At 41.0% G+C, this 25467-nt stretch overlaps 1 protein-coding gene, 1 non-coding gene and 1 pseudogene across 9 annotated transcripts; 1 reads left to right on the forward strand and 2 right to left on the reverse strand.

The window, feature by feature from the left end:
• Window positions 1-615: 615 nt before the first annotated feature.
• On the reverse strand, window positions 616-24035 carry WEE1 (WEE1 G2 checkpoint kinase). Of its 8 annotated transcripts, XR_004986270.2 has the most exons (13): window positions 23040-24019; window positions 21440-21645; window positions 20675-20738; window positions 20359-20531; window positions 19781-19902; window positions 14123-14269; window positions 9314-9409; window positions 9134-9219; window positions 7039-7209; window positions 6802-6947; window positions 4809-4897; window positions 932-1402; window positions 616-833 (listed from the first exon to the last, which is right to left on the reverse strand). XR_004986270.2 is itself a non-coding variant. In XM_036427874.2 (12 exons), exons 1-12 carry the CDS (start codon window positions 23637-23639, stop codon window positions 1326-1328), a joined length of 1977 nt encoding a protein of 658 aa, XP_036283767.1. In that variant the 5' UTR covers window positions 23640-24019; the 3' UTR covers window positions 616-1325. The 8 variants fall into 8 exon arrangements, 7 of the variants coding, with proteins under 7 accessions (XP_036283767.1, XP_036283769.1, XP_036283770.1 ...); XM_036427874.2 differs by having other exon boundaries at window positions 616-1402; XM_036427876.2 differs by having other exon boundaries at window positions 616-1440; window positions 23040-24018.
• Window positions 13690-13745, forward strand: LOC118713823 (annotated as a pseudogene).
• LOC118713878 lies at window positions 16712-16896 on the reverse strand. The gene has a single exon (XR_004986426.1). It is a non-coding gene; the product is annotated as a U2 spliceosomal RNA (small nuclear RNA).
• Window positions 24036-25467: the final 1432 nt, after the last annotated feature.

The raw sequence follows: 25467 nt of genomic DNA on the forward strand, positions 1-25467 counted from the left end.
ACTTTTTAAGGTTTTTTTTTTATTATTACACAATAGACTCATTGGGTAAAATGTAGAAAGTTCAGAAAAAAATCCCATAATCTCACCACTCAAGTGATAGCCAGTTAGTCTTTTTTTTTTTTTTAATTATCTGTGTACATATTTTACCATTAACACCCCCCCCCCCCCATACATACCCTCCTTCCCCAGATTGAGTCATTTTTTAATCTTTTGTGTGTATAGTCAATCAATTTCTCCTGGTTTCCATGACACCAGTGTCTTCCCAATTTTCTTAATTCTTGTTCCTTTTTATTCTTTGCTGCCTAAATTCTGTTCTTTAATTAGCATCTGTCCTCAACTTTTGAGTGTCTGGAAAATGCATGATTCTTATGAGATTGGAGTTAGAATTCTGGCTCTCCTACTTACCAAACTGAGTTCCCAAGTTATTTAACTCACCTGAGCCTCCAGAGTCTCAACCACGAAAATGTGACTCCTCTCCTGGACAAACATCTTAAATGGAGTCATTGTACACTGAACTTGACCTTCTCATTGGCATAATGGACTAGTAGGCATAAATTAGAATTTCAGCCTGGAAACCCATTTCATAGCATAAGTATGTCAAAACTCAAACAAATAATATACTCTCCATATTTATTAACAGTATAAAACTAACAATATGAGCTGTGATATACATGTTCCTTTGAGGTATTTTTCTTCATGGGCTGGACTGGCTGAGGTTTCTGAGACTCTTAGTTTAATGAAGTTTGGACAGAATATGCCATCTTTTCCTGGTAAATCTTCCTAAGATATTATTCCTTACTCCAGAGACCTTTGAACTGCATTGAAAATGTCATCTGCCACAAAGGAGAAAAAAATAGTTCAATGATGTTCAGATAAATGCCTCTCAAAGTTTTTAAAAGCTAAATGTTGGACAATTTCAATTATGTCTTACTTTTCCATCTTTACAAAAATATACTTTGTTGAGCTCCTGAGAAATTTCTAATAATACAACCAGGTTTGCAGGAGAAACTTCTAGATCTACTCATTCTGCAATGTCAATCAGTTTCAGTGATGCTTTTTACAGTAATACAAATGCCTTCCAAATACTGAGGCAGTTTCCTCCAAATTCCTAGTTTTAGGCTACACTTAGAATTTTCACAATATCCAAAACACTTCCAAAATTCCTTATTGATCCATCCTCTTTGATTGCTTTGACCTTTAAAAATTTTACAGTAAAAATACCTTAAGGATGCAACAACTTATTTGATCTCTTGGCTAAAGTCAATGAGATGCTTTGTGAAGATAAATGGAGAGAGGAAGAAAAACGAATGTCAGGATACTGCTGCTTAAGAATTTGGAGACGGCTTGAAGCATTGGCCAAACCCAGCTGTTATCAATTTTTTAAATGCCATTATTTCTTGCCCTGTGGAACAAAGTAGAGTGATGCCATTATTTCTTGCCCTGTGGAATGAAGTAGACTGAAAATCAAAGCTTGAGGATTGCTTCTTCTAAAGACATTAGTTCATTAATTAAAGGGGAGTGCTTTGGATTCTTGGCAAAATAAAAGGTAAGGCACTAGTTTTAATTTGCAGTCAACTGTAATATGTGATTCCTTCTACCCAACTGCATAGTTGATATTTAAAAATTGTCTCAAGCCCTAACCAGTTTGGCTCAGTGGATAGAGTGTCAGCCTGCAGACTGAAGGGTCCCGGGTTCGATTCCAGTCATATACATTGGTTACGGGTACATCCCCAATAGGGGGTGTGTAGGAGGCAGCTGATCGATGTTTCTCTCTCATTGATGTTTCTAACTCTCCATCACTCTCCCTTTCTCTCTGTAAAAATCAATAAAATATTTTAAATAAAAATAAAAATTGCCTCAAAAAGTAACAGGCCTCTCTGCATTTTAATTAAATTTTCTGGAAAATTCTTCAATGTTTCATTAGCACTTGTAGCTTCCACCAGATGTTATGCTAATAAATTCTGTTATAAAAACAAACAAAAGCTGTTTAATGTGCATTCTCTTCTGATGAAATCTCTATCCCCTGGTTTCTAACCAAAGGTCCTAGTTCAGGCCCTCCTTACTTCTACCGAGTTAGTACAACAGTGGCTTTGAAATCAACCTAAACAAAATCACCCAACTTCAATTTCTAATCTACCTCCACAATCTTCCCCAAGGTATGCAACTGCCCTTTGAGCCGTCACTCTACCTTGCAGAATCCCTCCAACATAGCGCTCAACAAATTTCATTAGCATTTTATTCTTCCACAGGTCTGCTCTGTCATCCTGAGTCACTGCTGGACAAAGCCCACTTCTTCCTGGCTTATCAGTCAGCACACAGAAGGCACTCAACCTGTTTCTGCATTGGACTGGATATAAGCCCAACTCTCAGATCAGCTTTCAAATACCTTAAGAATTCTCTCTTTGAAAACCAAAATTTTCTATTATTGAATGTGAAAAAAAAAACTGCAAATTGATGAAAAACAATACCTGATTTTTTTCTTTGAAGCTAGTACACTAGGAAAATCAAGACTTGATGATTTATAGTGGTCCTATGAACACTAATTTATCATACTTTCTATAGCTGTCTTCAGTAGCTACTAAATCCTGCCCCAGCCTTCACTGCTTTTTAGGTGTTTTATCACCCACACCTATTAGCTTTTATATCTAATTTATCTATCTATACCAATTCCTCTCACACCTCAAAATTTGCTTTTTAGCATGCCATAGGCTAGAAAGTTAAAATAATCAAGCTTGTTAAAATGTCTATGGCAATAAGAAATAGACTCTAAGAGAGAAATTATGTACCTATGTTCAAAAAACACAAGGATCTTGCCCTAGCTGGTTTGGCTCAGTGGATAGTGTTGGCCTGTGGATTGAAGGGTCCCAGGCTCAATTACAGTCAAGGGCACATGCCTGGATTTCAGGCTCCATCCCCAGTAGAGGGCGCGCAAGAGGCAGCTGATCCAAGATTCTCTCTCATTTATGTCTCTCTCTCTCTCTCCATTCCTCTGAAATCAATAAAATTATAAAATTAAAAAAAAAACCTTTCAGATAATTTAATAAAAAAAATAATAAAAAATACTCTTCAGCCCTGGCTGGTTTGGCTCAGTGGATAGAGCGTCAGCCTGAGGACTGAAGAGCCCCACGTTCGATTCCGTTCAGGGGCACATGCCCAGGTTTCGGGCTCAATCTCCAGTGGGAGGGACGTGCAGGAGGCAGCCAATTGATGATTCTTTCTCATCATTGATGTGTCTAACTCTTCCTCTCCCTTCCTCTCTGAAATAAAAATATTTTTTAAAATACTGTTTAAAAAACACAAGGATTGCCAAAACCAATTTGGCTCAGTGGATGGAGCATCAGCCTGTGGGTCCCAGGTTTGATTCCGGTCAAGGGCATGTACCTGGGTTGCGGGCACATCCCCAGTAGGGGGTGTGCAAGAGGCAGCTGATAGATGTTTCTCTCATCGATGTTTCTAACTCTCTATCCTTCTCTGTAAAAAATCAATTAAAAAAAAAATACATCCTCTGCCTTTAGTACTCTCTATATAATGGAGATAACAGAAAACAGGCATCACAAAGATTTAAACAATTAAGGTAAGCTCAGAGTGACTTTTAATATGCCAAACAATGTTAATAATACACAAGTCAAACAGACAAGTGCAAACAAGTCTTAAATCAAAATCAATAGGAAAATAAAAAATAAACAAAATTTTTTCAATATCTATTAGCCAGTACTATTAGTCAAGTGGCTAATTACAGATAAAATATATTTTATGAAAAGCTTGGTATAGTCATAAGTCATTCTGGCATTTCAAACAGCTATGTACAGTATCACCAAGATTAGTTTATATACACCAATGTTGAAGGGAAACTGGGCAAAACAGTTAAAAACAGACTAACAATACAATCAAGTACAAACTTAGGTGGTGAGAGGAAATATTTTTTAAAAATTCAGGGAAGGGGATTATCAGAAAAAATTACAAAACCAGCAATAATTATACTACATTAATACAGCATTCCAAAGGGGGGAAAGGATGCATTTCTCCAATGCACTAGCTTCAAAGTTCAAAGGGAAAAAAGGCAAATAAGCTGCTTTTCATCAAGAGCAGCTATGTATTTCACATAATTGTTTTTTTTTTTTAAAAAAAAGCCTATTAACAACAATGATTGTTTAATGCTACAATTTTACAGCAAAGACAAAACTAAAATAGCAGCAAATTCACAAGGCAATACTTCCACAGAATTACTCCATGGCTCATACAGTGCCCAAAAGTGCTCCCAGTTGGATATACAAATATAATTCACAATTAAAGAAAAAGAAATATGACTGACACACAGGTACATTGAAGGCCGAGTAGTAACTGATTCTCTTACTATTTCTCTTTTCAAAGGGAGAATGTTTGTAATAAAGCCCTTGGTCCTTTTTTACAAGTCACTACAGGGAAGGATACCTTTTATCACAATGCAAACTATCAGCAGCACACCACCGTAGTGGTTCACCCTGGAAAGGCTGATGGTAACATCCAACAGTGACTGACATCCTAGAGAAGACAAACTGATCAACTAATGAAAGCCTGATAGAGCACTGGTCAAAATACAGCTTTTAACTGTAACTCACAAATAAAAGTCCTAAAAAGTATTTCAGTAAAACTACTGACATCCATTTTAAGAAAGTAATTGCAAACTGGATTCTAGCAGTGATTTCAACCTAGCTTTAACTTCCTCTTGTCACAGTTTTTTGGGGGAGGTGGGAAGTAAGTAGTTCAGTATATGGTAAGGCTGACAGAGCGATTCATTTTCTTTCCAATAAGTCGAGATGTTCTATTACTCTGCGTGGTGGACCGAGTGGCCATCCGGTCAGTGAAGAGTGCTCTTTCCTCAGCTGCAGCTTTTGCCATCTGGGCTTTCTTGAGTTCTCTACAAACACAAAAATAGAAAACAAGACTTTTCACCTACTGTGTTAATCCGAGTTAGAGATCCTAAGAGGCCAAACACAAACTATATTATCAGCTGGAATATCTTTGCATGTCATCATTATTCTAACATGCAATTGACAAGAGGAAAAACACACTATGAAACTTTAGCTTCTGCTCAAACAACTTAAATTTACAAAATAATCTTATTTTGGGCTATCAGAATTAAAATATATATATAGCCAAAAACCGCTTTGGCTCAGTGGATAGAGTGTTGGCCTGCAGACTGAAGGGTCCCGGGTTCGATTCCAGTTAAGGGGATGTATCTTGGATGCGGGCACATCCCCAGTAGAGGGTGTGCAAGAGGCAGCTGATGGGTGATTCTCTCTCATCGATGTTTCTAACTCTCTGTCCCTCTCTCTTCCTCTCTGTAAAAAAATCAATAAACTATATTTAAAAAAAAAAAAAAAAAGAAGAAGAGGAGGAAGAACCAATGAGTATGGCTCCAGCTATTTTAAATAAATAAATAAATAAATAAATATAAATATATATATATATATATATATATATATATATATATATATATATATATATATATAATATATACTTAGGTACAAAGTAATAAAGACACTACTAATGACTTTTTTTTAAAATATATTTTATTGATTTTGTACAGAGAGGAAGGGAGAGAGAGAGTTAGAAACATCGATGAGAGAGAGTCATTGATCAGCTGCCTCTTGCACACCCCCTACCAGGGATATGCCCGCAACCAAGGTACATGCCCTTGACCGGAATCGAACCTGGGACCCTTCAGTCCCCAAGCCGATGCTCTATCCATTGAGCCAAACCGGTTTCGGCTACTAATGACTTTTGTGTGTGTGTGTTTTTAATATGTTTTTATTGATTTCAGAGAGAGGGAGGGGGAGAGAGAGAAACATTGATCAGCTGTCTCCTATACACATGCCCTACAGGGGGTTGAGCCTATAACCTGGACATGTGCCCTGACCAGTGACGTCCTGGTGCATGGAATGAAACTTAAGCAACTGATCCACACCATCTGGGCATGACTGTTTTGTTTTGTTTCATTTAAATATTTATTATTGAAAGTATTACATATGCCCTCTTTTTTCCCTATCAACCCCCACCAACCGATCCCTGTCCTCCACCCCAGGCCCTCACCACCCACTGTCTGCATCCATGGGTTATGCATATTTGCATACAAGGTCTTTGACTGATTACCTCCCATCCACTCACCCTCCCTCAGCTTCCCTCTATGACTGGGTTTTAATAAAAACTCCAAATAGAACTCTGTAATTGTGAAATATCTTTACATAACAGAGATGAAAGCAAAATGCTACTTCCTATTTATATGAACAATTATATCTATCAAACTAGTGGCAAATAAACCTTTTCATATTTCAAGTCAGATTAGCTTAGAATCAAAATGGTAGCAATAAAGCAAATGCATTAGAATCATTCCAATCAGTTTTGAAATGTTAAAGGTCATTCACATCAAATATGAGAACTACCTACTAACCTAATTGACATTAATTTCATAAAAATTAGTACAACGGAAAGTTTCAAGGAATATTCACTGATGCTGAGACTTTGGGGAGGGTATAGACTCACTTAGCTTTTGCTATGATTTGGGGCTTGGGGATTATCACCACTTGCAAATGTATACTAGTCTTAAAAATTTGGAAGCCCATTAATTTCAAAGTCTAGAAACAACACAAACTTATAGGTTAGGTAACTTATTTAAGGCAGAAGTTCCCCAACTTTTAATTATATAACATGCCAAACCACTATATTTATCACTGACAGAAAGCCTTTATCATCTTACTAAAATTGTGAATTAATGAACACAAAAAAATAAAAACAAAACAAAACAAAAAAACCCTCACTTACTTCTGCAAAAGTGAATTTTTGAACTTTTCAGCATTCAATTCTATTCGTAATTGTTCTGCGCTTTTTCTAGAAGCAGACAGCAATATTGAATGCTTTACCAGTGCCGCTGCTGAAGGTCTTCTCTCTGGATCTGGATGAATCATAACCTTGAAAGAGAAGTAAAATTAAGGTAAAAACATGTGATTTAATAAAATGTTAAACCATGTCAATAAAGTGCTTCATATAAAAAATACTCACTTTTAGCAACTCTGTAAATTCGTGGGAAAGCACTTGTGGAATCCGTGGTAATCTACCCTGTCTGATTTCATGCCATTGGTCTCCATTTCTGGGGAGAGGTTCAGCACCAGCAGCACATACCACTGTGAGGGCAAGGGCAAAAATATCTGCTTTTGGTAGATGGGAATAGTTCTGTAAAATAAAATAAATAATTTTTAAGGAAATATAAAAATTCTCAAAATAAGATTATACACCTCATAATGATTTAGGTGAAAAGCAGGACTAAATTAAAATGTTCAATGCCACATTTAAGTTTAGGACCTATTCAGAGAACAAGTAAATTTGGAGAAATTATTCTAATTACAAAGTATTGTAATACATACTCTGAGGTAGAGGGGTTGGTAAAAACATTTATAAAAGCGAATTTCTCCTGTCATTAGCCTAATTCAAATCTCAGAAGAAACTCCTATCCCTCTAGAAGCATTCATATGAAAACAGAAAAAAATCCTCCTATCTAATAAAAGAGTAACATGCAAATTGACCATACCTCCATGACACTCACAAGCCACGCCCACAGGCCAATCAGGAGCAAGTATGTAAATTAACCCAAGATGGCTATGGCCACAGAGAAAGCAGGAGGGAGGCTTGGGTTTCCCCAGCAATGGAGATATCCAAGCTTTCCACCTGCCTTGCCAGCCCAGGTCTCCACTCAATGCTACAAAGTTTCAATGATAGAAGATAAATAAATCCCAACAAAAATGGTGGCAGCCACGGAGCTGGAGAGAGCAGGAGGCTAGGGTTGCCCCAGTGATGTAGGAAGCCAAGCTTTCCGCACACCCTGGCCTGCCTTGGCCTCTGCGTAAGGCTACCAAGTTTCAATTGTAGAAAATAAATAAACCCCAGATACCAGAGCCTCTGCTTGGGTCACCAAGGGGGAGGGGGAGAGACACAGGCATGGCTGGCCTGTAAACCACCATAGACCCCTTGCTCAGGCTGCCCAATGCCTCAATGGAATCCCCACCGTGATCCAAGACACCCTTCAGGGCAAACCAGCTATTCCCATCCATGCACCAGGCCTCTATCCTATCTAATAAAGGAGTAATATGCAAATTGAACATCACTCCAACATACAAGATAGCTACCCCCATGTGGTCAAAGATCCTGCCCCCATGTGGACACAAGATGGCCACCATAATATGGCCAGCAGGGGAGGGCAGTTGGGAGGGACCAGCCCTGCAAGGGAGGGCAGTTGGGGGCAATCAAGCCTGGAGGGGAGGGCAGTTAGGGGTGACCAGGCCCACAGGGGAGAGCAGTTAGGGGCAAACAGGCAGGCAGGGGAACAGTTAGGCATCAATCAGGCTGGCAAGGGAGTGGTTAGGGAGTGATCAGGCTGGCAAGTAGAAGCGGTTAGGGACAATCAGGAAGGCAGGCAGGGGAGCAGTTGGGAGCCAGCAGTACTCGATTGTGAGAGGGATGTCCCAGATTGCAGAGGGTGCAGGCTGGGCTAAAGGACACCCTCCCGCCGCCCCAGGTGCACGAATTTTGTGCACTGGGCCTCTAGTACATACATGACAAGTTAGAAATAAGTAAAAGACAAATATACATAAAAAGAACAATGATAATAATTTATTTGTTCTACTTCCACTTAAGTCTTATTGAGAAATATTTCATCACACTTTTGAAACAGTACTACTAACTATTAACCATAATTTACTTAATCATTCCTGTGCTGCTACTTATTTTGCATTTTCTTGGTTTGTTTGAATAGGAAAATTCCTGTAGGAGACTCTGAGAAATGAAAATTCTGGATGAAAAGGTACTTGATTATTATAAATTGATAGATACTAATATTTAACTCTCCAAAAATGCTGTGCCATTTTAAAGTTCTACCAATAGTGTATGGAAACTTCTCTTTTATCACAACTCTACCATATTGAATATTATAAACTTGCCTTTACTGACTTGCTAATAAGTTCAATACCCCAACTGATAGTTTAGACTTTCTATTTTGTTATTATTATTCTACTAGTTACTAGCTTAAAATTTTAATACATCTGCATTCTATCAAATGCTAAATGTTGCAAAATAAATTGCATTATTAAAGGAGAAAAATTACCTCCTGTAAAACTTCATTTGCAAGAAAACGGCTATCACCCTCTTCAACTTGTGGACTAGATATTCTTGTTACATGCCCAAGATCACCTAGAAGTATTGAAAAAAAATACAGTCAAGAGTTAAAACACAATAGCTCCTCTCTTTATTTTATGGTAATAATCTGGTTATCTTTCTTTCTTACCTATTTTAAAGATAACTTTGTTAGATATCCATTCATCTTCATCTCCATCTTCAGAGGAAGCATTTGGGATTGAGGTTCGAGATATGAAAATATTACCTGTCAAACAGTTATTTATATAAGCCACATTAATTATTAATAGTATGACCAAAGTTCATAAACAAGCATACATCAGAATCATCCAGAAAGCTTTTAAATATATAGATTCTTATATGCTCTATACCAAACACTATGAAATAACAGTCTCAGATGGGAACTGGGGCTTTATTTTCTGGCCTAGCTCTGATCCTTGAACAATTAGAAACCACTATAATTAGTCCCTTCACATCTACACATTGAATTCAGCAGTTTTTTAATTAATTTATTTATTTTTAAATATATTTTATTGATTTTTTACAGAGAGGAAGGGAGAGGGATAGAGACTTGAAACATTTATCAGCTGCCTCCTGCACATTCCCTACTGGGGATGTGCCCGCAACCAAGGTACATGCCCTTGACCAGAATCAAATCTGGGACCCTTCAGTCCACAGGCCAAAGCTCTATCCACTGAGCCAAACCAGTAAGGGCGATCTTCAACAGTTTTAATTACTTGGAAACCATACAAATGGCAGTAACATAGTAATTTGTAATGCTGCCAAAGCACAAATTTTAATCTCATGCTACAAGGCTGGGATGAAAAGAATGAGTCACATATCTATTGAGTTTGGCTGATCTCACAGCATCTTTATCCAATGTAGCTTTGTGGGATTCACTATCTCAGCTAAACAAACACTTTTTTATCTTCAAATTTGAGTAAGCTCATGATTAACATAAATTTTAGCAACAGATCCCATTTTAATAGTTTTATCAATATAGTACTAAACTTATGTTATATTCACTGGAATCATCTTTCCAGTTTTGCTTTATTTATAGGACAACTTATTTGTGGCGATATTTGTGAATTTGAAATTTTAAAACTTATTTTTAACTTTTGTACTTACAACATAAGGATCTACTATATTTGACACAATACAAGATGAGTGAGTATAAGGAAATTTTATAATTCCCATTTATTGCCTTCAGCCCAAATATAATATATTTTCTTTTTAAAAAAATTAATATTTAAACGCATTGTTAATGTACAGGCAAATTCTTCACATACTCTTATTGTGGCCCTGACTAGTGGTTAGACAATCAGCCTGCACATTGAAGGGCCCTGGGTTTGATTTCCCTGTCAAGGGCCCATACCTGGATTGTAGGTTCAATCCCTAGCCCAGGTTGGGGTTCATGTGGGAGGCAACCAATCGACGTAACTCTCTCGTATCCATGTTTCTCTCTCACTGTACCTCTCTATTTCATTCGGGCTCCTACTCACTCTTAAAAAAAAAAGGCAATGGAAAAAATATCCTCAGGTGAGAATTTTAAAAAAATGTGTAAAACAACTTAAATTCCCATTGATCATACACATTTCCATAGGGTAAAAAAAACAACGTATTACATTCAACTTAAAAACACCTATCCTAGCCGAAACTGGTTTGGCTCAGTGGATAGAGCGTCGGCCTGCAGACTGAAAGGTCCCGGGTTCGATTCTGGTCAAAGGCATGTACCTTGGTTGTGGGCACTTCCCATGTGGGGGGTATGCAAGAGGCAGCTGATGGATGATTCTCTCTCATTGATGTTTCTAACTCTCTATCCCCCTCTCTTCTTCTCTGTAAAAAATCAGTAAAATATATATTAAAAATAAATAAAAATAAAAACGCCCATCCTAAAATGTTTAACATAAATCCATCAACCTTTTAGTTATAGTTTCAAAATTATAGGAAATACAAGGGAAGAAAGGAATAAACTAAATGTTTCAAGGGAGCAACCAAATCCACCCAGAGGAAGAACATCTTGTAAAACAAGGTCTATACTATTATGTTTAGAAGTAGAAGGTAAATCCTAAAAGACAATGGATATAACCAGATGTAATACATGTTCCTGAAAAAAAAAACACAGTAGTTTGGACAAATCAATTGTTAAGAACTTGGGTTAAGCCAAAACCAGTTTGGCTCAGTGGTAGAGCATCGGTCTGCAGACTGAAAGGTCCCAGGTTCAATTCCGGTCAGGGGCATGTACGTTGGTTGAGGGCACATCCCCAGTAGGGGGTGTGCAGGAGGCGGCTGGTCAATGTTTCTCTCTCATCGACGTTTCTAGCTCTCTATCTCTCTCCCTTCCTCTCTGTAAAAAAATCAATAAAATATATTAAAAAAAAAAAAAAAGAACTTGGGTGAAGACTTTCTTCAGAAGGTTCTCAAGGAGGCCCTGGCAACTTCAGAGGCTGCAGAACAAACTGCCTAGGGCCTATTACTGATCTACTCAGGCTCTGAGCTGATGGAAGCCAAGCTAACCTTTGTATTCAACTTGGCTCTTCGCACATGCACTCAGACCCAGGCAAGACAGTCATAAACTGCAGACTGCTTAGTAGCTCCAGATAGGTAGCCCAAAGCCATTCACAGGCAGCGTCTAACATGCACCTGCATTAGAGTTTCTCCCAAGTGGACCCAGAACCAACATAACCAATGGTGGGCTTCAGACCACACCAGAGCATGACTTAACTGGCCACAGAAGTGGCACACCCAAAAGGAGATCCCAACAGGCATCAGACCCTGCTGGGCCAATTCTCTTGGGGGAAGCAGGTGCGGCATGGTACTACAGCTTCCAACACAACAGCTCATACACTGTGGTTGGGGTCAATCCTCATTGTCAACCTGAGGGCATTCAAGACTCAACTACAACAGGAAGGTTTGCATAATCCACACGAGAGATTGTGCCACTGAGCCCCACAAGACACCTACTACATAAGACCACTATTGTGTCACTGTAAAACACAGCAGATCTACCTAATACTCAGAGACAAACATAAAAAAAAAATAAGTCAAAAAAACATGCCCAGCCCTAATTGGTTTGGCTCAGTGGATAAAGCGTCCGCCTGCAGATTAAAGGGTCCCAGGTTCGATTCCGGTCAAGGGTATGTACCTTAGTTGAGGAATATCCCCATTGGGGAAAGTGCAGGAGGCACCTGATCAATGTTTCTCTCTCATTGATGTTTCTAACTCTCTTTCCTTCTCCCTTCCTCTCTGTAAAAAAATCAATAAAATCTTTTTTTTTTTTTAATGCCCAAAATGAATTTATTCCTGGGGTGCAAAAAATATCTGCAAATCAATTAACATGATACACCACATAACAACATGAAGGATAAAAATCAAAGAACCATTATCAATAGATATAGAAAAACCATTTGACAAAATCTAGCACCCATTTATGATAAAGCATAATGGAAAATCAGGGAGCATACTGCAACATAATAAAGGCCATCTATGACAAACCCACAGCCAACATCATACTCAATTGGCAAAAACTAAAAGCATTTCTCTTAAGATGAGGAACAAATTGGGGATGTCCACTTTTACCACTCTTATTTAACATAGTATTTGGAAGTCCTAGCCATAACAAGAAGAAATAAAAATCAGACAAGGAAGAAGACTCATTATTTACAGATAACATACTGTACATAGAGTACCCTAAAGATTCCAAAAAACTACTATAAAATTATGTCCAGAAATTGTGAGGTATTTTATTGATTTCAGAGAGGAACAGAGGAGAGATAGAAACATCAATGATGAGAGAGAATCACTGATCTGCTGCCTCCTGCACAGCCCCTAACTGGGGATTGAGCCACCAACTGCAGGATTGCCCTTGATTGAAATCAAACCCAGGACCATTCAGTCCAGAGGCCGACGCTCTATCCACTGAGCCAAACCAGCTAGGACTGGTTGTATGTTTTATACACCAATATTGAACTATCATAAAAAGTAACTAAGAAAACAATTCCATTTACAACTACATCAAAAAATAAGGTACTGCCGAAACCGGTTTGGCTCAGCGGTAGAGCGTTGGTTTGCGGACTGAAAGGTCCCAGGTTTGATTCCGGTCAGGGGCATGTACATTGGTTGGGGGCACATCCCCAATAGGGAGTGTGCAAGAGGCAGCTGGTCGATGTTTCTCTCTCATCGACGTTTCTAGCTCTCTATCTCTCTCCCTTCCTCCTCTCTGTAAAATATCAATAAAATATATTAAAAAAAAAAAAAAGTGAACTCGAATGAAAACTGGACTGTGGATGATTAAGATGTGTCAATAAAAAAATAAATAAATAAAAATAAGGTACTGCCTTAGCTGGTTGCTCAGTGGTTAGAGCTCAGCCCATGGACTGAAGGATCTTGGGTTTAATACCAGTTAAGGGTTGCAGGCTTGATCTCCAGCCCAGGAGTGTGCAGGAGGCAACCAATCGATGTGTTTCTCTCACATCAATGGTATCTCTCTCTATTCCCCTGCCTTCCACTCTAAAAAAAAGTCAATGGAAGTGCTTACAGCTCTTTTTGAATTTCTCTAGGTCTTCTGGTTTGTACCAGAAAAAAAGAAAAAAAAGTCAATGGAGCCCAGTTGAAGTGGCTGAGCATCAACCTATGAACTAGGAGGTCTCGTTTTTTAATCAGGGCCTTGATCCCCTGTATCAGGTGTGCAGGAGGCAGCCCATCAATGATTCTCTCTCATCATAAATGTTTCTATCTCTCTGAAATAAAGAAAAGTATTTATCTTTTTAAAAATCAATCAAAAATATATCTTCAGATGAGGATTAATCAAACCAAACCAAACAACAAAAATAAGTTGCCCAAAGGTCTTTAAAATAATGAAAAAAACACATTAAGATACGTCTGTTTTCAAACTGTTTAACAAAGTCATTTATTCTCTATAATCCTATAGAACACAGGTCAGAGGATGTGTAATACTTACTAGGCTTTATATCCATGTGAACTAAAGACATTGAATGAATATATCTCAAGCCCCGGCCAACTTGCAAAAGGAGATCCTTCAGCTCTGCTTCTATAAAGTAACGCATGCTTCTATAGTTTATACTTATGGCATCAGCTAAACTTCCACCTAATAAACACATACAAAAAAAATTAGCATTTTCTTTTTTCTAAAATATTATTTTTCTTCTTATATCTTTCCTGAATAACCACAAAGTTAACCAAGAAAATGACATGTTATAGGACCTATTCCCTTCAATCTGCTTGTGAAATAAAAATTTTATTTATTCTTTCTATAGCTAATACACTCACACGGATACAAAATATAATGTAGAGTCTCTAGGATATCCATATACCCGAGCATCCCACCTGGTTCCTTTCCCCCAGAGTAAATCAATATTATCAGTTTCTTGTGCATTCTTTTCAACTCCTTTTTATACAAATGATAATACATTTTCACTATTTTTATTGACTTCAGAGAGGAAGGGAGAAAAGATAGAAACATCAATGGTGAGAATCACTGAAAGGGTGCCTCCTCACTCTTCTTACCGGGGATCGAGCCCATGACCCAGGCATGTGTCTCAACCAGGAATCGAACCGTGACCTCCTGGTTCATAGGTCAACACTCAACCACTAAGTCACTGAGGTCAGGCACATTTTATCTTGAAGATAGTTCATCATCAAACATTTACAGTGTTTCTATCAAATTCACTGTATAACTGAGTGGTGATGCATTAACCAATCCCCTATTTGATGGACATATAAAAATAGCTTCTAAGCTTTTGCTAATATATATATATATATATATATATATATATATATATATATATATATATATATATATACACTATAACCTAAGGAATAATTCTGTACACATTGATTATTTTATACATATCTAGTATATCTCCTAGAAAACTATTGTTGGGTCAAAGGGTATGTACAATGTAAAATATGCATGCATAGTATGTGTAATACTATTTTATTACATACTAGAGGCCCAGTACATGAAATTCATGCACTGATGGGGTTGGGGAGATCCCTTAGCCAGGCTGGTGCCCTCTCACAGTCGGGGAGCCCTGTGATGGATAGCCCCGCAGAGGGAGGCCCTGTCCACCTGCTGCAGCCCGCCCGTTGATGGCCTGGGCCTCACTCTGCAGGGTGATTATGGGGCAATGGCCAGGCCCCATCCAATTGCTCTGCACCCGCCTTGGCTGGCCTGGCACCAGTGGGTGTCATAGCATGATTATCCAGATGGTTGTTCTGCTGTTCGGTCGATATGCATATTACATTTTTATTATTATTATTACATATAGATTAAGTTTCTATAGCTAATAGGGCTATTTCTGCTTAACCTCTGCAAAAAAAACTAAGATTGGTATTCATACCATCAGTGCCAAGACTTGCCTCTGAAAGTTAAAAGAAATAACAGTATCTGGCTGCATAGTTCAATTGATTAAATTATCCTCCAGATATGGCAATGTTTCAGGTTCAAAACAATGAGTGCATAAATAAGTGGAACAACAAATCGATGTTTCTCTCTCTCCCTGCTTCCCTTCTCACTAAAATCAATCAATAAATTTTTTTTTTAAGAAGAAAGAATGCACTCAATTTCTGATTTTAAAATAGCTAGTACTTAAAGTCTATGAGCATGGCCTACATGAATGGGGTGATTACACATGCATGTATATACACACACACACACACACACACACACACACACAGTCCCCATACAGAAAGCTGTACCAAGTTATAATCCCATCATTATTGTATGAGAATACCTTTTTTCCCACACATTTGATAACTATCTATACATTTTATAGGTAAAAACCAGTGGGTCCTGCCAGTGTGGCTCAACGGTTGAGCATCAACCTAGGGGGTCATGGTTCAATTCCTGGTCAGAACACATCAATCAGTCATCTTCTGTTAATTCCCCAAGTAATCAAACCTGCAACCCAGGTATGTGTCCTGACTGGGAATCAAACTGGCAACCTTTTTAGTGCACAGGACAATGCTAAACCTACTGAGCCACTCTGGCCGGGCCTACCACTTCTTTTTAAAGCTTAATTAGAAATAATAAAATCAAAGCCAGGATAATAAATAATATCAGAAAAGTCAATGAAGTATTAGGAAAGTAAGTTGTACAATGCTTTTTAAATATATATATATATTTCAGAGAGGAAGAAAGACAGAAACATGGACAATGAGAGAGAATCATTGATCTTGATTTGATGCCTACGCATGCTCCATCCTGGGGACTGAGCCTGCAACCCAGGCATGTGCCCTTGATCAAAATCGAACCTGGGACACTTCAGTCCGCAGGCTGACACTCTCTCCACTGAGCCAAACTGGCTAGAGCAAAAGTTATACAATTTGAACAAGAATGAATAACAAATGGCAAATTTGTTTTTTAAATAAAAATAAACCACACTTAAATATCTTAGGCTTAAGTGGGTTCTCCATACTTAACCTGAACAGTCTTGAACTGCAAGGTAAAAAGGGGTTCTAGAAGGGAACAGGTCAAATAAACCTGTCAGACAAGGGGACTTAAAGTCCTAGATCAAGTTTAATAAGAAAGAGTATGGCTTCTTTTTAATGGGTATAGCAACTATAGCTAAACCAGTTCCTTTTATCTCATTGCCAAAAGGGAAAGAGAGGTGAGAAGAGCCAAACATTCATCTGATTTTTAGGTTCTCTTCCCCTATCAGGCAACATTTTTATTAAACTGATAAGAACAGATACTACACTTGATCAGGCAACATTTTTATACACGTATTTCAATCTATCACTACACTAAAGATAACACTTAAAATGCAAATGACTCTGAGATAACAAGGAAGCTTAGTCACTGATAAAGGATATCAGTAAATCAACATGTACAAATTAATGATAACAGAATCCTTTCTCTGTGAAAATGTGTTTTCTGAAGACCAGGCGTATTACTATTCAAAGCTTTTCAAAAGTGGAGAGAGGAGTAAGTGGAAAGGAAAAACAAAAGATAAGAAAAGCTCACAAATGTATTAGAATAGTCTTGGCTTTTTTCATCTTAGCAGAGTAAACAACCATACAAAAAGGCATCCCTGCCTAGCTGGTTTGATTCAGTAGATAGAGCATTGGCCTGGGGACTGAAAGGTCCTAGGTTTGCCCTAACTGGTTTGGCTCAGTGGATAGAGTGTTGGCCTGCAGACTCAAGGGTCCCAGATTCGATTCCATGTACCTTGGTTGTGGGCACATTCCCAGTAGGGGGTGTGCAAGAGGCAGCTGATGGATGTTTCTCTCTCATTGATGTTTCTAACTCTCTATCCCTCTCCCTTCCTCTCTGTAAAAATCAATAAAATATATTTTAAAAATAAATAAAAGGTTCCAGGTTCGATTCTGGTCAAGGGCAAATGCCCAGTTTGTGAGCTCGATCCCCAGTGGAGGACTCACAAAAGGCAGCTGATCCATGACTCTCTCATCACGGATGTTCTATCTCTTTCTCCCTCTTCCTTCCTAGATGAAATCAATAAAAAATATATTAGGGGGAAAAAAGGCATCCCTGTGTCACACAGATCTACTTACTTTTTAAAGATTTTTATTATTTTTGAAAGTTTTATATTGCCCCCAAATAATAAACTATTTCAAAAGGTAATTTTACAATCTAACTTTATAATAGGACAAGGTCTTTGTTCCCACATCTGAGTTATACAACTATGTAATTCACTAAGTTGTTACAAATTTGTAGTCCCTGGACTACCACTGAAATACATAAGGGAACCAATCACATCAAAAAGGTGACAGGAAAAATAAAGGTGACAGGAAGGAAGAAATTAATAGGAGACAGTGTCTAGCAAATATGGAGTGGAAAAGACATTATGGTTGAGTTGTACTATTTCAAATGTAGTAACTGAAAAAAGGTTAAGAAACAGGTCATGGAAGATAGCTACATAAAAAATTTTTGTTGTTGTTAATCCTCACCTGAGGATATTTTTTCAATTTCTAGAGAGTAGAAGGAAGGGGGGGGGGGGGGGGTGGCGGGACATCTATTGGTTACCTCCCTACCAGAGCCGAGGAACCTGCAACCGAGGTATGTGCCCTAGACCTTCAGTTGGAAGGCTGAAGCTCTAATTCAGGGCTTCCATTTATTTATTTTTTTCAAGTGGAAGGGGCATGTAATGATGGGGTTGGGGGGGAAGGGGAGGAGGAAGGAGAGACAACAATTTGATTGCCTCCTGCACATGCCCAGGCTGGAAATCAAGCCTGCAACTAAGGTACATGCCCTTGACAGGAATCGAACAAAGGACCCTTCAGTTCACAGGCTGACGCTCTAACCAGTGAGTACTACATAAATATTTTGATGGTACATAGATAAACATTTCAAGAGCTTTGTGAAACAAACTAATAGCAATGATATATACTGAACACTCAGTTCTTTCAAATATAGAGAACTAATAAAATAATGAGAAATGAGATATTAACAGATCTTTTACTTCTGGTTTGTTCAGTTTTTAAATATGGAAAACCTAGATCCACTACTATACCACTTATTCACAAGCTATGAGATGGCTGGTCTTGTTTAAGGGAAAAAAATAAGAAGAAAAATAATAATATACTAATAAATCTTTGCTATCACCTCAAGTATTCACTAGATTCTAATATTCACAGAATATATACAGAAATAAAAGTCCATTATATGTATGTAAAGATTCAGATATTTAGTAACAAGTGCCATAACAATGAGAACTGAGATTGTGGTAAAGGTTTAACAAAAAAGAGACCCAGCCGAAACCAGTTTGGCTCAGTGGATAGAGTGTCGGTCTGCGGACTGAAAGGTCCAGGTTCAATTCCCGTCAAGGGCATGTACCTGGGTTGCGGGCACATCCCCATTAGGGGGTGTGCAGGAGGCAGCTGGTCGATATTTTTCTCTCATCGATGTTTCTAGCTCTCTGTCTCTCTCCTTTCCTCTCTGTAAAAAAAAAAAAAAAAAGAGAGAGAGAGAGAGATAGAGAGAGACCCAAAGTGGTCCTTGAAGGACTTGCTAAAACGGAAAGCTATACACAGTTCCTAAGTTGAACCTCCATACGTGCTTATTTTGTTTGTCTTTGGAGATAAGAGAGAGAACAACTTAATAGAAAAAAAAATCTTGGTAAATAGAAAAAAAAAATCTTGATTCTAATGGTAAACTAGGTTTGATAGATGGGATTGGAGGCAAGATTACAGAATGACTTGAACAAATGGCTGAGTTTAGACCAATGAAGAATCAGTCATAAGTAGCCAACATCAGTTTTAGAAGTTCATATAATGAAATGGAAAAGGAGGGCTATATGCAAGGAACCTGTTCTATTTATATCCCACACAAACTCTGTTAGGTACATGGAATACCAAGTTATATGGCAATACCAGTGTCCTCTCAAGATCAGTTTAATTTGAGTAAGTGGCATATAAATAATTTGCACTGTTCAATACTGAGAATACTGAGGTAGAAGGATTTCAGATATTTATTTAACATCAGGTTGGTATTACTTGCCTTTGAAATGCACATTAGGCTTCCGATCTTTGATTTTTTAAGAGATAAGAGATATATACATTAGATAAAAATAAGTATTCCCTCAATATTCATTCATTTGAGCTCACAAATTTGCAAGGGAACCATTATGTTACTCACCATTACAATACTCATTCTGTATGAGCATATGGTCATCTTCTGCCCATGCAGAGAAATATCGAACTACATGAGAATGTTGACCAAGTACTGCATGAGCATATACTTCTCTCAAAGCGTTCTGCCTAGAAGAAATCAGAGATTAAGAGAATGATAAACCATTTTCATTCAAGTCTAAACTGAATTTATCTGAAACTTTATAAAACAAATTTGACTTCTATTATCTATCATTATGCTAAAAAACTTGCTTAAGAGTTAAGACTCTGCAGATTTTTCCAAAGGCGCCCATTAAAGAATGGCAGTTAGAAAGAACCTTACTGAACCTAGAAATCAGAAAAGATGAAACTCCCATGTGATTTAATGGATGTTACTAGAAATAAGAAATTTAAGTTAGGTTCAACTACTCTTATTATTTTACCAAATCCAACAAGAACTAATGGTACAAAATGAAAAGGATCCGATTATATCATAATAACTTCTCAAAAGTTAGAGAATTAATTCAATGCTTTATCACACAAAACCTTAATGTTTCTAACACCACAGGAAACAAAAGATCAAAAAACAAAATTTTTAATACATACTCATCAACAGAGCCGGCCAATGGCTTTTTTGATCGCTTAATGGCATAAATGCACCCATCCAGCCTTTTCACACATTTAAACACAGAACCAAATTCTCCAGAGCCAATTTTCTCTAGCTCATGAAATTCTGTTGTATACCGTGACTTCATATTGCTTTCAGTAATTGTAATTCTCTGTAATAAAAAAAATGATATAAAAATGATTTTTTTTTGCTGTAGAGATAGTACAATGTGTGGAATTTTAAAACTATATCATAATTTGTTAAGAAACAGAAAATCACATTTCAGAAACAAAAAGAAAATTAGAAGCTATTTACTTTAGCAGGTCTTGTTTCATCTTCATATTCATAATCACTGGCTTCCATGTCTTCACCACAGGAACTGAAAAATATGTATTTTTCATGAACATATCTGAAAGACACATCAACTAGAGATCCAAAACTTTATCTGATAGGTAGGTGCATGGTAAATTTTAATGAGTAAAAACAGAAAAGCAGCCGAAACCAATTTGGCTCAGTGGATAGAGCGGACTGGAAGGTCCCACGATCAATTATGGTCAAGGGCATGCACATTGGTAGCAGGCACATTCCCGATGGGAGGCGTGCAGGAGGCAGCTGAGCGATGTTTCTCTCTCATCGATGTTTCTAGCTCTCTGTCCTTCTCCCTTCCTCTCTGTAAAAAAATCAATAAAATATATTTAAAAACAAAACAAAACAAAAGCATTTAATTTTGTAATCACAAGATACAAGTCAGCTGATGAAAATGTGATCACTGTTGAGATATGTTCATTAACCAGAACTTAAAAATTAAAGCCTTTCTAAATCAACTCTCTCTGCTCGCCTCATTTTGACACCAGTGGATTTCCTACAAGTTACCAAGACTTTTTATTCCTTCATTTCCCATGGCATTCCTTTTCCACAGCTGATTACTTCCCACCTATCTCTGCTGAGAATTAGGTGATAGGAATAGAGAAAAATTTTAGAGCATAAACTTCCATGTCATTTAGTTAAAAATCAAATTTAATAAGTATACCAAACCAACCTTGGGTGATTGGGGAACCGAACTATTGAATAATAACTTACTCATTCCAGTATGTTCTCTTTCTTCTACGACACTGTCCTGAGGAATGAAGTAACAAAGAATCTGGAGTAAAAGGATTAATATTCACTTGTGGAGTCTGTCGAATGTCAAATTCTCTTTTTCCTGATTTTTCTGTATCCATGAATAGAGAACCACTTCTGATTTTAACAGAGCCGGAATCAATTCCTCGAGCTTTGGAGAGCAAACTCTAAGAGAAGAAAAATAAAGTTTTTAGGACCCAAGTCCTATAGGGTCAAAGTAACACACAAGCCTTTATTTCAGACAAAATAAACTGGTTAACTGTTGAGTCCTTAGAAGGATACTAACCACCTTTTCTAAAAGATAGCCAAGAAAACAGGTCTAGAGCCCTAATGCGTACGAATGCATTATTAAAATTAAGTTCACTATAGAGGCCAACAGTTAACAAGCCCTTTCTAAGAACAGAAACCTAAAAATAGAAAGCTCCGCTCGCCTCTCCCACCCTCCCTCTAAATACGGCTCTGAAAGCACCTCCTCCGGGCTCCTCCTCTCACGTCCAGAGGCATCTTGCCTAGGCAAGCTCAAACGCACACCTCTTCTTCCGGAGGGACTGAAATTTAACTTTAAAAAGCTCCATTTCCCACGTTATCCTTACAAATGCGATACTTGCCTTCATTTCGGGAAGTGTCCCTTTTAAAATCTGCTGTTACTCCTACAGTTCTAGAAGTGGCAATCGGCACATTTCCTTATCCCTTAAACCAAGTATGGAACGCCTACTTCACCTTCATTATCAACAACAGGAGTGCATCAGGGTCCAAGCAATCATCCCCATGCTGGTGTGTTTTAACAGTTGGATGTGCCTAACTCATCACATTTAGGAGGACCAAATGTGGTCCCTGCACACCTCCAACGGTGTAAACAAACGCTTCCTCCATCAATGTCCAGAAAGGAGCTCACACACGCTACCCTGTCTCAGGTACAAGTCTTTAGGATTGGGAACGCCTGGAAGGCCAGCCTTTTCATCATCACACTCTAAGCGCAGTCTCTCTCCACCTCAAACTTCCCCCATGAAGGTGACCTGACACGAAACGATAAGCGAATGACAATTATTTGAACCCAACTCTGGCGGGGCGCCCGCCCAAATTACAGGACCCATCATCGCAGCGTTTAAAAGGCACCATATGGCAGCGGCGGGCGGGGTGTCAGGTGGCCGGGCCAGCGCCCCTCCAGCATCCTTCCAAACCACTGCGTGGGGCGCCACACTCCCCCCATTCGGCGGGCGTTTTAATCGGGAGCCACCTGGACGGCACCGACCGGGCCAGCCCCTTTGGAAAGATGAAGACGTTCCAGACGAGGCCCGTAGTTCAGTTATATAATCTTAACGGACTTTTTTTGGGCAGGGCCAAAAAAAAAAAGAAAGGCTGCCAACTTTTTTTTGTTGTTGTGGCGCAGGAGAGCGAGCCGGGGATGGGGGGGGGCCGGGGTGCGGCCGGGCGGTTATGTAACCGAACCCGGCCGGGCAGCGCCGCGCTCCACTCCCGGCGGCGCCTCCGCCTTTTTAAAAGGCCGGCGCGGCGCGGGCTCGGGGGGCGCGGGGGGCTCGGGCCGCCGCGTCCTCCTCACCTTGGGGGTGTGCGGCGTGTCAAAGAGCCGCAGCTTGCGGAAGGTCTTGTGCGGCGGGGTGCCCGGGTGCTCCCGCAGCGGCGAGCAGGACGCCTCGCCGGCCCCGCCGCGCTCCCCGTAGCCGCGCGGGGACGCGTCCTCCGGGCCGCCGAAGCGCACCGGCGACAAGGAGCTGCCCAGGAAGTAGGCGGCCGCTGGCGACTTGACCGGCGACGACGAGCCGAAGCCCTCCTCCTCCCACGAGTCGCCCTCGGCCCCGCCGCCGCCGCTGCCGGACGCGTCGGCGCCCGGGGAGGCGCTGCGCATCCCCACGTCCTCCTCCTCCTCCAGCTCCCCGGGGCTGCGGGGCGCCGGGCCGGGCGAGCGGCGGCGGCCCTCCGGCCCGGGCTCTGGGGGGCTCCGCGCGGGCGGCAGCGGCGAGTCAGGCTCCTGGAAGGCCGAGTCCTCCCCGGTGCTATGGCCGCTGCCCTCCTCCTCCTCCTCTTCCTCCTCCTCCTCCTCGCAGTCGCTGCAGGGCGAGAAGATGAGCTTCTGCCGCAAGGTGCAGGAGGCGCCGGCGCGGCGGGGCGGCGGCGGCCGCTGCCCGCTCAGGAAGCTCATCGCGCCCCGGGGGCCGGCACGGAGGACCCGAGGACCCGGACTCGCGGAGTCCAGGGCGCAGCCTGCCCAGGGGGCGGGTCTGCCACGTGCGGCGGGGCGCGTCCGGAGGCCGCGGCGGCGGGGCTGCGTGGCGGCGGGCGGCGGCTCCCGGGCGCTCGGAGCTGCGGGCGGCTGTGGGGGCAGCGGCGGCGGCAGCGTGGACTGTCCGGCGGCGGCGGCGGGGCGGCCCGAGCGCCCAGGCTCAGGTCTCCGCAAGTCCAGCCGCGGGTTCGGACTCCGCGGCTTCCCGCGACCGTTAGCCACGTGACCGCCCAGCCCACCAATCCCCGCCCAGCCCCGGGTTTAAAAAAAAGAAGGGCGCGACGTGGCCCTCGGGGGCGGGGCTAGTTACGTGATTTTGGCGCCAACCCGCTGGCTCCGCCCCGGCTCGGCGCAGGGCGCGTCCTGGGCGGTGCTGCCCGCGAGCCTATGAGCGCGCCGAGCGGCCGGGAGCTGGCACGGCCACGCCCGGACGGGGCGCGCTAGGCGGGGGGCGGGGGGGGGTGGACGAGGCGGCACCTCCGAGAGGGGCGGGTGGAGCGGGGCTCGCCTGGGCCTGAACTCGGCCTCCTCGCGGCCCCTCGGCGCTCCCTCCGGGGGCTGACGAGGGGCCGGGAGCCTGGGCACGCCGCGGGGCCCTGCGGGTCAGAGCGCACGCGGAGCCGGCGTGGCGCTGGGGCACCGCCGGGGAGGGCGCGGCTGGGGGCAGTCACGTCCACCGATGAGATCAGAGCCGGAAATGACTGCAGCCTCAGGGCTTTTCCTAAATGTTGGCGCTGATTTCCTTAGGCCCGACCCCCCCCTCCCCCCAAACCTGCAAGGAGACGGAAGCGCTAGTTTCGGAGGCGAGGTCCCCAGGTTGGGGGCGGCCTCCGGGCCTCAGTGTGGCCCCAGGGTGGCTATTGGAGAGCACCCCGCAGGCAGCCCCCTCCCCCCCAGACTTGTCCAGAGTAAACATAAACACCAGCGTTGGTCCCTGCACGAAATGCGGCGCCCACCCCGCGGCCATGGGCTTTGCCAACACGTGGACAAGTTTTGGCAAAACGCATTGGCCCTGCTCCGCTGCAGACCTAAATGCCGCTTGAAGGGGGGAAATTCCACCAGTACTCCCATCAAAATGTCACTCAGTGCGTACATTATTGTCGCATGTACACATTTTTTGATTTTTCAATTGTAAAATAACTCCATGGTGAATATTGTTCCTTCTCACGTTTTCTCTGTGCGTGCGTGTGTGTGTGTGTGCGTGTGTGTGTGTGTGTGTGTGTGTGTGTGTTCTTTAGGATATAATTAGAACAGAATTACTGGAACAAATGGTATAAACTGCCAAATTGCCTTCCAGGAAAAAAAACATACAAAATTTACATTCTAAATAGCAGTTGATTAGAGTACATTTTTCGTGCTCTGGCTACTGCGGGTCAGTTGGTTGAGCATCATCCAGTGCACAGAGAGATTGGGAATTCAACTCTCACATGGATATTTCTTTTCCTTCCTCTCTAAAATCAATAAAAACATTTCAAAAAAATAAAAGCATACATTCTTCATGAATTTTGGACATCAGTGGGTATTTAAAGTTTGTTATGTAGCCCTAATTGGTTTGGCTCAGTGGATAGAAAGTCAGCCTGCGGACTCAAGGGTCCCAGGTTCAGTTCCAATCAAGGGCATGTGCCTTGATTGCTGGCACATCCCCAGTAGGCAGCTGATCGATGTTTCTAATTCTATCCCTCTCTAAAAAATCAATAAAATGTATATATTTTTAAAAAGTATGTTATGTAGTTTTGTTGTTTTGGTT

The sequence above is a fragment of the Pipistrellus kuhlii genome, unplaced genomic scaffold (genome assembly GCF_014108245.1).
Source record: "Pipistrellus kuhlii isolate mPipKuh1 unplaced genomic scaffold, mPipKuh1.p scaffold_m20_p_9, whole genome shotgun sequence".
NCBI classification, from domain to species: domain Eukaryota; kingdom Metazoa; phylum Chordata; class Mammalia; order Chiroptera; family Vespertilionidae; genus Pipistrellus; species Pipistrellus kuhlii.